Source organism: Ursus arctos, unplaced genomic scaffold (genome assembly GCF_023065955.2).
Source record: "Ursus arctos isolate Adak ecotype North America unplaced genomic scaffold, UrsArc2.0 scaffold_3, whole genome shotgun sequence".
In the NCBI taxonomy this organism is placed as follows: Eukaryota; Metazoa; Chordata; class Mammalia; order Carnivora; family Ursidae; genus Ursus; species Ursus arctos.
Window position 1 is genome coordinate 91,913,827 of NW_026622985.1, and position 14,371 is coordinate 91,928,197.

The 14,371-nt window shown below is 40.3% G+C and overlaps 1 protein-coding gene across 2 annotated transcripts in view; it reads right to left on the reverse strand.

The window, feature by feature from the left end:
• The window catches only part of TPK1 (thiamin pyrophosphokinase 1), a 318,384-nt gene that overhangs the window by 117,346 nt on the left and 186,667 nt on the right, over window positions 1-14,371 (reverse strand). For both annotated transcript variants that reach the window (XM_026479095.4, XM_026479094.4), the window contains exon 7: window positions 11,261-11,407. In XM_026479095.4, the coding sequence (XP_026334880.1) occupies window positions 11,261-11,407 (147 nt within the window). The remainder of the gene's footprint in view (window positions 1-11,260; window positions 11,408-14,371) is intronic.

Here is a 14,371-nt window from a genome sequence, read left to right on the forward strand (position 1 = left end):
AGCATCCAATATCCCATTACGTTACCTACAATTGGATTATGATGAATTACGATGGCAGAGTTCACACAAACGCTGATGCCGTCTTTTCTATTCTTTTACCCGCACGCAGCACACTTCTATTGCATCCAGTCTCCAAAACTGATTCTCTGTCACTCATGGTTGAAAATGAAAGGCCAATGTTCAAATAAGTTTGTTTTTTTTTTTAAGATTTTATTTATTTATTCGACAGAGATAGAGACAGCCAGCGAGAGAGGGAACACAAGCAGGGGGAGTGGGAGAGGAAGAAGCAGGCTCCCAGCGGAGGAGCCCGATGTGGGACTCGATCCCAGAACGCTGGGATCACGCTCTGAGCCGAAGGCAGACGCTTAATGACTGAGCCACCCAGGCGCCCCTCAAATAAGTTTTTAAACAGTTTCCATAGAGACTGAACTTGATATTTCCTCCCTTGTTCCTTTGGAATCACTGAGGGATCACCATAGGTTTTTGCTGATGGGCCATCTTTCTATAAGCCCTCCTAAGTGAAAGACTCCTGTATGGTTAAAGAACTTGCAAGCTGCACGGGTGAGTGGTGGGTGTGAGTTACTGCGTGCTTTTCCCTCAGAGACTTCACTGTATCCAGGCTGCCTTAAAACCTACCAGCCCTGCCACTATCGTCCTCAAGGGCAGAAACACACCAGCAGCCACCGAAAGCAGCCATCACTCCCTCAAATGAGCTTTCAATGAACTAGGAAGAAAGCACACGCCAGTAGAGAAATAAGTGCACTCAGTCACAGCCTGAGACGCCCAGCCACCTGTATTTTACAAGAGGAGACAATCATGAACCCTTGTTAATGGGAATGGTATATTTAAATTGTCTAAAACTTTCTATTTATTTGGATTTGGCTAGCATCAGATGAACTGTGACCATTATCTCATCTTTGATCATAAATACATAATTGTAATTTTTTTAAAGTTTAGAAAATGAGGGGCGCCTGGGTGGCTCGGTCGTTAAGCATCTGCCTTCGGCTCAGGGCGTGATCCCAGAGTCCTGGGATCGAGCCCCGCATCAGGCTCCTCTGCTGGGAGTCTGCTTCTTCCTCTCCCACTCCCCCGCCTGTGTTCCCTCTCTCGCTGGCTGTCTCTCTCTCTGTCAAATAAATAAATAAAATCTTTAAAAAAAGTTTAGAAAATGAGAAAAGTTTTAACTTAGCAAATTTTGTCTTATGGATAGACTGTTTGGGGTCCATAGGCGAAAAAAGATTTTAAAAGGTGATGAAAACGATCCAGATGAGGGAAGTTCAGAAAAGCTTACTTGGAAATTCTGTGTAGAAGTCAGAAAATTTGAGTCCGTACTCAAATTTAAGAGAATGACTTAAAAATTATTTGTGGCACAGGAAAGCAGTAGTTGTGGTCAGTTTGGAAAACAACTGATGGACCCATTTCTTAGGTTGTATAATGCTGAGATAATGATAGACCAGAAAGGAGGAGATTTAAAAGTCAAACTCAAAGCTTCACACTTAGGCCCAGACCAAGGTGCCCAGGAGAGGAGGAGGGGAAGGGCCCACCAGGATTGTGGAGCTGGCCAGGAAAAGAAGACAGACTTGAAATTGATTGTAAAGGACTTCACCAGCATCTAGTGATATAATCAGCACCCATAACCCTGCAAGCCATCTTACAAAGCATAGCATGATAGCTGCACTTCTGCTCAGGCCGGGGAAGAAAGGTATAATCCCCAAATGCTTGGGGATCTTGGTGTTTTGTTTTGTTTAGCTTGGAAAATGGCCTAACCAAAATAATTTTCTACGTTGTCATTACTTCCCAGGTTAGTCCCCCAAATTCATCTGCTGTGAGTGAAGAGTGAGAAAGGGTTAGTAAGAGCAATGGATTTCTACATCCCTTCCTATTTAATAATCAACTCAAAGTAATCTGGTTTTTACCCATATTTTGCTATGAAAACTGTACCTGATTAGGTTTCTTCTGAGCTGCCAAACTTAGTCTATCTTTTATGTTCTCACACCATAGCTGATCACTCCCTTGCCTCTTAAAACTTGAAACCACCTTGGTCTCAGTGATACCACTCTTATAGTTCTCCTGTTTCTTTTCCATTAAGGTATTCTATTCTCTAGAGTTCTGCCACTGATCTTTTCTCTCCATACCTTCTTCCAGTGTGTAAGACTCCACTCCCAAGTTTTTAATTACCATTTACATGTTGGTGATTCTCAAGGTCTATCAGCAGGTCAAGCTACACATACGTGTGTGTATGTGTAAGTTGAGTAGAATCATACACACACACACACACACACACTAGATATCTATAGAGCTACATTTAAGCACTTCTACGTAGTTTTGAAGACAGATCAATGTGTCCCAGAGTCAGCTGACCAATTTCCTATCTTCACCTGTTCTTCTCATATCCTCTGTTTTAAAAGAGACAGAAACCAGTTGCCTAATCCAGAATCCTAGTCATTACATTGACTCTCCCCCGCCCCCAATTGCCCATATTCCTCCAAAGAAGACTTCAAGCGCACATCCCAAGGAACTCCATCAGCAAAGTGAAGGTGACTTATTCATCAGTTCTTTTTTGGATTTCTCAGAGTTGAATGGCCTCCATCTCTTCCCTAACCAATTTATCCTCCATATTGCTACCACGCTAAACTCTCTAAATGGTAACATAATGCCATTCCCTTAATAAAAATGCTTAATACCTGAGCTTTGCCATCAATATAAAGACCGTCTACCTGAGAATGCAAACAACTCCCTCTACCTTTCTTACCTCTAGCTGCATCTCCTATGGCTCCCCAGGATCTAGCAAGTGTGCCAAGTTCTCCCAGGTTGCCTTGCACATGACACTTCCTCCACATTAAATGTCTTTATTCATCTCTCTTTGCCTACCTCCTCATCAGATGTTATCTCCCCTGAGAAACGATCTCTATGATCACCACCAACCCTGCTCCCAATCTGGATTTAGATGCTTTTTCCATGCCATCCTCACAGCACTCAGTGTTATTTATTTATTTATTTTTTAAGGAGGCTCCACGCCCAGCATGGAGCCCAATGCACTGCTTGAACTTTCGACACTGAGATCAAGACCTGAGCTGAGATCAAGAGCCAGAAGCTTAACCAACTGAGCCACCCAGGTGCCCTGTACTCACTGTATTCTTGTAACAGATTTCTGAATTTTGTGGTTTATTCTTCTGGATTTTCCACTGAACTATGAGCAGAACAGAAGCCGTGTGTTTTATTACCACATTCTCACGGCCCACTACAGTATCTACTACATAACAGGTGTTTGAAGAATGTCTGTTGAAGAAATATTCTATGCTGGGGCGCCTGGGTGGCTCAGTCAGTTGGGCGTCAGCTCAGGTCATGATCTCAGGGTCCTGGGATCAAGTCCCACATCGGGCTCCCTGCTCAGCAGAGAGCCTTCTTCTCCCTCTCCCTCTGCCTGCCACTCTGCCTACTTGTGCTCTCTCTCTCTCTGTCAAATAAATAAATAAAATCTTAAAAAAAAAAGATTCTATGCTGTAAATCAACAAAACAAAACACAATACCTATAAAACAACCTCTTTATGAATATGTGGTTTAACTTCTTAGTTACATAAAATTAGTTTAATTAAACATGGATAAAATCATAAAGGAAATATTTCTATGACAATCTAAAGAGGACATTAGGGCACTTAGAAAAATGAGAATTGCAGAGCTCTGGAATTTTGTTGTCTTATTGCTCATTAAAATGTCATGTTTTCATAATAACATAATAAGACTAACGCAATGTTCTAAACAGGATAGGTTTTGGTTTATAATTTTAAAACGCTTTGCAGAGGAGGAAGGGGAAAAGCATACAGAAGAGGAAAGAAGGGGGGCGCCTGGGTGGCACAGCGGTTAAGCATCTGCCTTCGGCTCAGGGCGTGATCCCGGCGTTGTGGGATCGAGCCCCACATCAGCTCCTCCGCTAGGAGCCTGCTTCTTCCTCTCCCACTCCCCCTGCTTGTGTTCCCTCTCTCACTGGCTGTCTCTATCTCTGTCAAATAAATAAATAAAATCTTAAAAAAAAAAAAAAGAAGAAGAAGAGGAAAGAAGGAGAGAAAGAGGCACAGAAACATCTTCCCTAGAAAGCTGGGAAAGCTTTGAAGCAAGGGGAAGGAGAAGGATGCTTCGGGAAGATGTGTGTCTGTATGTATTCCACGTGGAGAAGCTGCTGCCCTGGCAGACAGAGCAGATAAGCCAAAGAAAGAGAGTGAGGAATGCAGAGGACACAATTTGGAGGTAAACTGTTTAGGTCAGACACTGAGTAACAGAACTTTCCCAGAACAGCAAGCTTAGGTGGGTGTAGGGCACAGGAAGCAATGGGTGTCAGCACTTGGCATTATGGAAGAGGAAAGCGAGGGCTCAACGCGACGGCCCATCCTTAGGAGATGCCTGGTGGTCCTTTTCAGACCACTGTGGCCTGCCTCATCTTTAGCATCCATCTTGCAAAGAAACACTGCGTATGACCTTGGGCAAATCACTTTAAGTCCCTGCACTTGCTTATCCATAAAACAATCTTTACAGTTTTATAGCATTTACACTAATATTTAGTGGTTCTATGCTACTATATAGTTTTGTGGAGTGTTTTGTTTTGTTTTGTTTTTTTAAGTTGGCTCTATCCCCAGCCTGGAGCCCATGATGGGGCTTGAACTCACGACCCTGAGATCAAGACCTCAGCTAAGGTCAAGAGCTGGACACCAGACTGAGCCACCCAGGTGACCCTACCATATAGTTTATATCCTGAGAATCACTTCCCTGGTGCTGTCACTGATGAAATGGTCCTGGACATGTGTACACGTGGGTAGACAGACCCATACCCTCAGTTCGCAGCAGAAACCACCATGCATGCCAAATTTACATCACGGATATCCAGCTTCTATCAGATTCTTAACACGTTCCTATCGTACTCATTACCAGCATTGCAAATGTCTAATTTATAAAATGTGAGAAATTTAAATAGCAAGTAATTGTTCTAGTGAGTGAAAAAACAAGTAGAAGTAAACATGACTAAGATCATGAGGAAGAAATATTTACAACATGTTTAGAAGTTTGCTCAGGTGAGATAAAAAGTGATGGAAGTCTGCTCTGTAACACCATTTCCCTGCATCAGATACTGGAATCCTGACGAGGAATCACTGAGCAAGGTTTAGGATAATGTAAAAGGCACGCCTTATTAACTCTTGGACATCTCATTTCTTGGTCATAAATCCTATTAACTTGTATTACCAACTGCCATAAAACTTGCAGATAAAAGATAATTTATGCTCAGTGTACAGAAGCTAATGTTTCCGTACTCCTGAGAAGCACAGGACCAGAAAATGAGAAAGTATGTATGAGGAATCTGGAACCATCCACACTCTGCATGGCTAGCATGATAAACATGGCTGGGAGCACCTAAATGTCTTCAGAAGGATATAGCCTAACTAGTAATTGCTATCAGTAGCGTTTCATGTCGAAAATGTCTCACTGGTTTCATAAAATCTCCTGTTCATAAAAGGTCATAAAGTCTTATTAAGAAGACATTTTGGAAAGTAAAAGAGAAATGCTTACTTTTAAGGGAGGAGCTATTATGCATTCTATTTTTAATTTTCTATTTGAAGGAATGTTCATTCTGCCATTTTTAGAGTAAATGCTACCTACTGAGGCTTTCACTCATAATGACATTTTGACCCACAGCAAGTGAAATATGCCAAAACACAATATAAAAGACATTATAGATTCAAAAATAAACCAGCTAAAAAATTCCAAACACTTTTCCATATTTATACAGACCTGGAACTACACTATGGCCTCCTTGTTTTAAAATTCAATTTGTAATAACCAAAATAAGTCACAGAAAGGGGACTGAAGAGAGAATGCAGGTGAAAGACTTTGGTCTGGAACAACCTGTATAACTTTAAGGGAATGGTTCCTGGACATGCAGATCAGCCCTCAGTGACTGAAAGGACTCTTGTGAATGAAGGACACATACTTATTTACATAACAGTCTCAAGAGAGTCTCACATGTAGATTATCACTAAGATAATTTGGGGGTTTGGGTGGCTTTTTTATAAAGATCAAAAAAAGCACATTTTAGTCCCATGGTCTAGGGCTATCATTGCCACTTAATAGACACAGACAACTTCTCTTAGCAAAGCAGACCACCAAAACATTTTATCTCCCACAGTTCCCATCGCATGTCTCATCCTCCTGCTATTATCTTCAATTTCAGACAACCTATAATTACAGAACCAATTCTAGAAAACACTGTTCTCAAAAATAATACTCATAATAATTAACATTTACATTGAATTTCACCACTTTTGAAGTATTTTAGCAAAGCTCCAAGGTAATCTCATTCAATCTTCTTAAATGATAAAAATTCTTGATGTATGTACATTTTGTTATATGTGAGGGAAATTCAGAGTCATTTTTCTTTAACAACAAGGTGGGATATATCCTTAAAGTGTACCCCAAATTCATCTTATTTGAAAATGTTGTGGAGAATAATTACACACACACATACACACACATACACACACCCCTAAACACACACGGCCACTCAGTAGAACACTGTTAATGGATAATTACCAGCCTATGAACTGTAACTTGCTGTTTGCACGTTAGTCCACTAACCCCAAGAAAGAGGAAATGTAGCGTAGTGGTGCACGTTAGTCCACTAACCCCAAGAAAGAGGAAATGTAGCGTAGTGGAAAGTGTTGAGTCAAAACACTTCGTTGTGTGACTGACATCTGTCGTGCTTTCCTCATAGCACTGTTATGAAGCTAAAATTAGATGCTTCTTGTAAAAGTTCCAAAATTATCTTCCTTTCTGAGAACAGCTATTTGTTGACTTTTAATTAAAAAATACATTTAAAAAGTTTCAAACCATTCTTTATTTGGCACTGAAGCATACCTGATTGATTTTCTTGGGCCCTAGTTCTATAATATTTGAAAATGGTTTCAATTTAAAGTTATGAGGTCTCTTCTGTTCTTTGTGACCGTGATTATGATCCGTCCTATTAACAATGAACAGCAACGGTAGACACCCTTTCTGAGTATCCCCCCAAAACATGCACACGGCCGAATCTGGATGTACGCTCTTGTACACGGATAACCTCACACACAGTCCTATGAACACACACATGGCAGAGGCAGTTCTGTTCAATGACCTGAGTGGCGTTTCTAGAATACAGAATGGTTCAATGTACTAATTTTAGTACAGCTTTCACTTAATTTTTGGTGTTAATCACATTTCATAAGTGTATAATTAAAACTGCTTAAAAATATGGCACACTGTGTAAGATGGGTTCATATCCTAAACCCTCAAACATACTCATTTTGACTTTTGCACTTATACCAATAATTGTCTTAGTGTTCTCTTACTAAAAGCAAATGGAAAGCCTGGACCTAGTATGTGTCTCTGGGGAAATTTTTTTTTTTTTTTTTTTTTTTAAGATTTATTTGACAGAGAGAGAGGAAGAGCACAATCTGGGTAGATTTCTCTAGAACTAGTGCTAAGGAGGAGCAAAGCCAGCACTGTTAACCCCACAGGTGGAAGTCTATGCTAAATACTGTCACCGCTCTACATGACAGAGGGTATGACTCTGCGGGAGGGTTCTGCTCCACACTAGATAATAGTTACTTTCTTAGGATAGGTAATTTCCTAGTTAGTTCAATGAGACAAAATCATAATACCAGAGAATCCAGAAGGCATCGTTTGGGAGCATGTAGGCTATGACAGGATAGGATAACTATGTTGGGAGAAGCGAGGATTCTGTTTCAACAACTAATCAAAGTTTAACATATTTTATAAATGAGAAAAAAAGTATGCTTCTAGAAATTATGGAGGGTCATGATTCCAGACTTTCTTTCCAAACTTCAGTTTCTGGCAGTTTGAGACAGTGTTCCGTGCTCACACAGTGGTTCTGTTCGTCTCCCTGGGCCACGGCCTTCTTTTTCTAGACTGCCTTGCAGTGGGCTGGGGAGTGTCACTGTGTTCCCACCAAAGGTGACAGAGGACAGAGCCAGGCCTGGTCTTTAAAAACATGCAGTGCCACTTTCTAGCTATCTTTTTCCTAAATGCCACAATTTCTTCCAGTTGGCTTAGATATAAAATGGAGGATGCAGCCCAAACCAGACCAGATATTCCACTGATGAGAAAAGAACTTCAAAAACCTAATCTCGGGTAAGCCTTTGAAATTGGGGTTAATTACTCCTGTAACATAGGCAGGGTAAGACCTGACTTACAGAGGCAGTATGACAAATTAGTACCCTGACCAACTTAAAACAATAAAAAGTGCTAAAAAAAAAATTAAAGAAATCTTTTAAAAGGCATCAAACATCTGTTTTTGTATTTTTAAAGATACTCAGAAGCCAAAAACTAAGGTCGGACTGAAAAAGAAAATGAAATCTCATCTTTGAAATGTTTGGTGCTTACCAAAGCAGATGAACTTGAGCTTTGGTTTCCAAGGCATCCAAGTACGGAGGGTCATAGGAGACAAGGCCCAAGGCCTGCCCAAGCTGGGAGTGTAAAAGGAGACTGCACCACATAAAGCAGAGACTTTCAGTGTAAGAAGAATATAAATAACACTCCCACTGGACCACTAGGAAAGCCGCCTGACCAAGCCCTGGCGTCTGGAGCTGAGAAGAGAGAGCAGGTCTCCCCTGAGCACCTGTAACCAGAAGTCAAACTCCTAGCAGAACTGCCTTCAGAATTCACAACACCTAGATGGTCAAAAAGTCTCCACAGATGTCCTAAGTTGTTAATGCCTACAAATAACCAGGCTAGGAGTCCGCTCTACGTTCTCCTTGGACTCACGTTTAACTCACACTTCAGATAATTCCCACATGTGAAGTTCCCAGAAATATAAGGTCATGGCCAAAAATCATAACACACAGAAGGAACTGAGGTTGTAAAATATAAAAGTGAAAGTGAATACAAAAGACTTATAAACACCACAGCTATTAGAATTATTCTTGACCATAAGGAAAGTATGACAATTATGTTTTAAAGAAAGGGTCTTGAGAAAGTGAGTAGAGGACAAGCATATACAAAAGAAGAATCATGGCAGGAATTTAAAACTCCGTGGATGATTTTAGCAGCAACTACAGACACGGCTGAAGCGGGAGAGCAGTATAGAACACAGGGGGTGAGCTTGAGAACGCAGCCCGGGGAGGTGAAAGCATCCAAAACGTGAAAGAGAAGTTTTGAGATACACATGATGCAATTGGAGGATCTTAATGACAGTTAACTGGAGTTGCCAAGGAAGGGAGTAGAATAGTGTCAAGACACTATTTGAAAAACCAATGGCTGAGTTTTCCAAACAGACAACAGACAGCAACCTATAGATGGAGGAAATCCAGTAATCCCAAGCTGAAGGCATCTTCGGAAGTCCGCAATTATACACATTACAGCGATGGTACAGAACGCCAAACACACTGAGCGATTCTTAAGGGCAAAAGTCATTTTTCAGAGGTGGCTTTTTCTGTCAGTTAATTTTCCATTTTTTACTTCTTAAAAATTATTGTACTGCAGCTTTAACTAACTAATAATCTATTAACTAGACTACCTACAGCCAAGTTACAGGAGACTACTTGAGGAGTCATACCATCAATTCGATATAATAAAGCTCAATGACTTACGATGGCAGAAAGTTTCATGCTTCAGAAATTGTTAGGAGATTAATAGGTATTTAACAAACACATAATTAGAAATCTAAGAAGCGTATCTGCTCATGTCGTACCACTAAGTGAAATATTTTAATGACTTCCCATTATCTACAGCAAAAATGTCCATATTACACTGTGCAGAATTCAAAGCTCTTCACGATCTAAGTAATTTTCTAGTCTTATCTTCTAGCATTTTCCATACTGCAGATCCTACAACATGCCCTGTGCCTCTATCTTTCTTTAGTGGCTCCTTCTGCCTTGTGTGGCTTCCTCACCATCTCCCACAGCAAATCCACTCATCCTCGAAGATCCTGCTCCAATGTAGCCTCAAGAGAATGAACACCAGGGATTCTGTCTCTTCGTTGGCTGCCATATCCCTGGGTAAGTAAGTGCCTGGTGTTTAGCAGGTAGCTCACAAATATTTGTTCAATGAACTGAGTGAATAAAATGTGAGCGCCACCGAGTGGACTTTCCTTCCTACGCTTATGACCAAATCATATAATCTTTCATCTCATATATGTACCAATCTTTTAATGGTGCTTTGTGTCTATGTTTTTATAAATGACTTCTTCATTGGACATGTGCTAGAGAGCAAAGATCGTGTTACTAGGCTGTTTAGTCCTCAACTGCCTAGCAGTGCAATAACCAGCAGGCACTCCATAACTGTTTGTTGACCAAATAAACGGACAGTATGGAGACTGAAAACTGATTTCTTCAACTCCCTTTTCACATCTCATAGGAAGTGTTCCAGAAAACAACAAAGCTAGGCAATGCAAAGAGCCAGCGGGGAAAAAATGCAAAGCTGGCTGAACAGGGAACATGCATTATACCCACTATATTAACCAAACAACAATTTTTAGGTAATGACAGGCTACAGATGGTGGCTAGCAGAGGGGGTAGAAGCAATGCTCTAAGCAGTACGTTACAATGAGAGGCAACAAAGAACAACTGCCCACTATCTTTTAAAAATGTTACCAAATGATTATCTTTCTAGATGAACACACTGATCAACCTTTTAAAACTTATTTAATAAGAATTCTGTTCTAAGCACTATGTTGATAGAAAATTTCCTTGATATTCATCATGGGAAGTGAATGACATGATCATTAGAAATTTATTCTGTGGCAGTGAAATTAATAAGCAGGCAACTTATGAAGAGTAAAAGCTAAAGATTTTCTTTTTAGTGCTTAACAAAATCAAATCCAGTTTCCAATTATAACGACAACACTGAAAATATATGAGAATTCCATTTGAAATATTTGCCAAGCTTTGTGTTTCCTCTGTTGAGATTTTTCTCAAGTGGCATTCATATTCAGCTGCTCAAAATGTGAAAGCGTTAAATTTAATTCTTAGTCAATTTAATTAAAAGTCACAAGATTTTTTTTTCTGGGCATAATAAAACGAAAACTTTGAGGCGTCTCCTGCGCAGTGTTGCTGTTGCATGCTCTGAGGCAGCAGACCAGGGTAAACACAAGTAGGCAAACACGGTCAACTTCACTCGTGTGTCAACTTCAAAGACACGCAGTAGGCTCCTGTTTTCTGCAAGTCTACTCAAATGTTAAAAGTTCTGTGGAAGCAAAGTGCTGACATTATTTTTCACTTACTGGTTGAAGCAGGTAGATGAGAGATTCCTCTTGGATTATTATAATTGGCACAGGAGTGATGCAAGTAGCTCGGAACAGGGTGTTCACAGATGCCATAATCTGGTCAAAACGCCCACCAAGACCTCCCAAGGTCACAATTACATCTACCTAAACAAGGCAAAGCAAAACTGAAAGTCACATACTTAAAGTATTTTCAATAATTAAATAGCATCTAACAATGGAAAAGAGCTTCCAGTACTATATTTTATGTGATAAGCCATAGAGAAATGCTAGATATCATTTCTGTTGTTTGGATGAAGGGATGAAGTTACTTGTTTAAAGTCACATAATTGGTGAGTAGCAGTCACATTTCGAGACCAACTCTTTCAAGTACAAATTTTATGTTTTTCCCATCTGCCTGTTGACCTGGAAAACTAGTCAACTCCTCCTTTACAACTCTGTTCATGTGTTCCTTCCATTTGGAATCTTCCCTGATTTCGCAGCTGGTACCTCTCCTGTCCATCCCCATAGCATAAGCATACCTGTGGGCTCTTCTTGTAACACAGAGGTTTGTCGCCCCACTAGAATTCAAGTATCTTGAGGGCCTGTACCGTCTTTTGGCGGAGACTGGCGATGTTGCCTAAACTCTCAAGGCTTCATTTTTATGTTCATGTGCAAAAATTGGATAGTATTGGCCAACTGATAAGGTTGTTGCGGGGTTTGAGGTAATTAAAAGAGTTAAGTGTAAAGCCTTTGGAACATGTTCATAGTGATCGTTTAAAAAATATCAACTATTATTCTCTTGCCATTTGCAATGACGTGGATGGAACTAGAGGGTATTATGATAAGCCAAATAAGTCAGTCAGAGAAAGATACCATATGATTTCACTCATATGTGGAATTTAAGAAACAAACAGATGAACATAGGGGAAGTGAAGGAAAGATAAAATAAGATTAAATCAGAGGGGGAGGCAAACCATAAGAGACTCTTAATTCTAGGAAACAGTGTTGCCGGAGGGGAGGTGTGTGGGAGGATGGGGTAACTGCGTGATGGGCATTAAAGAGAGCACGTGATGTAATGAGCACTGCGTGTTCTAAGCAACTGATGAGTCACTAAATTCTACCCCTGAAACTAACAATACAGTATATGTTAACTGAATTTAAATTAAATTTAAATAATAAAAACCATGAGCTATTATTCTATTACTTTTATTATTTTGGGTATTACAGTTACTTTTTTAAACATTTTTGTTATTACCTATAGTTTGATATGTTACTTTCCACTTAACACTTTCAAGACAGCATTTCCTATAACTAAAGTATAATTTATGTAAATGTTCCCTTGTTGTTGAAAATATATTTCCAGGATATTAATATATAAAATTACCTTGCTGCTTTCCTTCTATATAAAACAAAGGGTAAAGATGGGCTGCGGGGAAGTGAAAGGGAGCAGAGCGACCTTCTCCTGCATAGAGCAGCCCACAGTGGGCTTGAGAACAGAACCCGAGGCACTGCGTCCTCCCCTGACCCTACGCGCCGCCTTCTGCTCATCCTAATCTTGTAATGTATCAACACCGTCAAAGCGGATATATTCATCATGGAAGAGGAAGGATTGAAGAGCTTAATTAAAATATTATAAGAAAACCTTACATATAAAAACAGACTGTAGTAATAATCACTTCATCTGGAATAAAATAGAAATCGTTTAAAAACAGGGAGTATGTGGTTTTTAGGTTTTTAAAATAGTTCATGAAAAAAACTTAAATAACATTTAGTCCATAAAGATGCCATGACTTTAAAAGAATAACATATTAACCAAGCACCCATATGACCTGTACAGTTAGTTCCTAGAGGAACAGAAAGTGGTATGAAGTCCATGAAGCCAAAGGCTGTCTTTCTCTGGCCCCATTGTTAAAGCCCTGGTCTCTGAATAGTGCCTAACACATCAAAGACAGTCAAGTAAGTGTTTGATGAAAGAGTAAGTGAAGACACTGCAAGAAATGACACATCACCTAAGGAAGAAATAGCTTTATTGCTATATGGTGGGAATATGTAAATCAGAATGGGGTCCCATAAAAACACACAAGGTAAATTACATAGAAAGCCAAGACATCTGAAATAAGTTTTCTATTTCTGACTGTATCAGACTGTAGGGACAATGGGAATTTTTACTTTGGATAAGATGCTTCAGGTCAAAGCTACACCGCACAGAGGTGCCTGTTTTAAGATACTAGTTTTGGAGATCTTTCAAGATCTCAAAGCATTAGATTTGGGGTCCAGGAAGAGCGTGTATCCTGGGAGGCACATATTACTCTGAATACATAGGCAAGACAGGGACATCTGTTAACCTTCAGAGGAAGAGGGTAACTTGTAAGCCATTAGGTTTAGACCTGCCAAGGAGACCGCTTCTGCTTGGGGTATCGGGTCAGGGAAATGGCTTCTCATCTTAACCAGGAGGACTTACTAGTAAGGCCACTCCAGACCAGTGGGGAATAGGCCCAGAAATTATACACCACCTCAGAAAAACTGAAGGGAATTTGCTCTAAACTGAAGAAAAAGACATTCAAAGAAGTTATGTATGAACTACAGCAAAGTTGCTCGGGCTCTAGTAAAAAGCACAGGGCTTATTCTTAGGCACATAAGCCTAAATTCACATCAGAAGCAAGGCCTGCTGAGAGTTTATTCACTACGCAGATTCTGGAATCCCTTTTTTAGGTTCTCAATTTTTCATCACTATACTCTAAGCCTGGAGGGATCCCATAACCTTTAAGGCTGAAATTTAATCCCCCTCTTCCGCACTGGGGTATCATGATGAATAAGCAGTATCTGTAGATCAGTGATTGAATTTTTCAGAATAAAGAAGCCGCAAGATTACTTCTCATCACTACTCATTCTCCCTATAGGAAGTATTTAGCGAGACTGATTAAAAACATTAGAGGATCAATGGGGGCTGCAGGCAGGGAGGGGGAGGGTCAGCCTGGGAGGTTTCTGCCACTCTCTGGCTCCAGCTCTAAGTATGGCAGCCCGACACCAGCCCAGCACATTTACGTAGGCTTTACAAGGCTAGATTTACGTCTTTAGGACTACAGTGCCACTGGGACAGTGTTCAATCTGAAACAGACCATTTGTAGA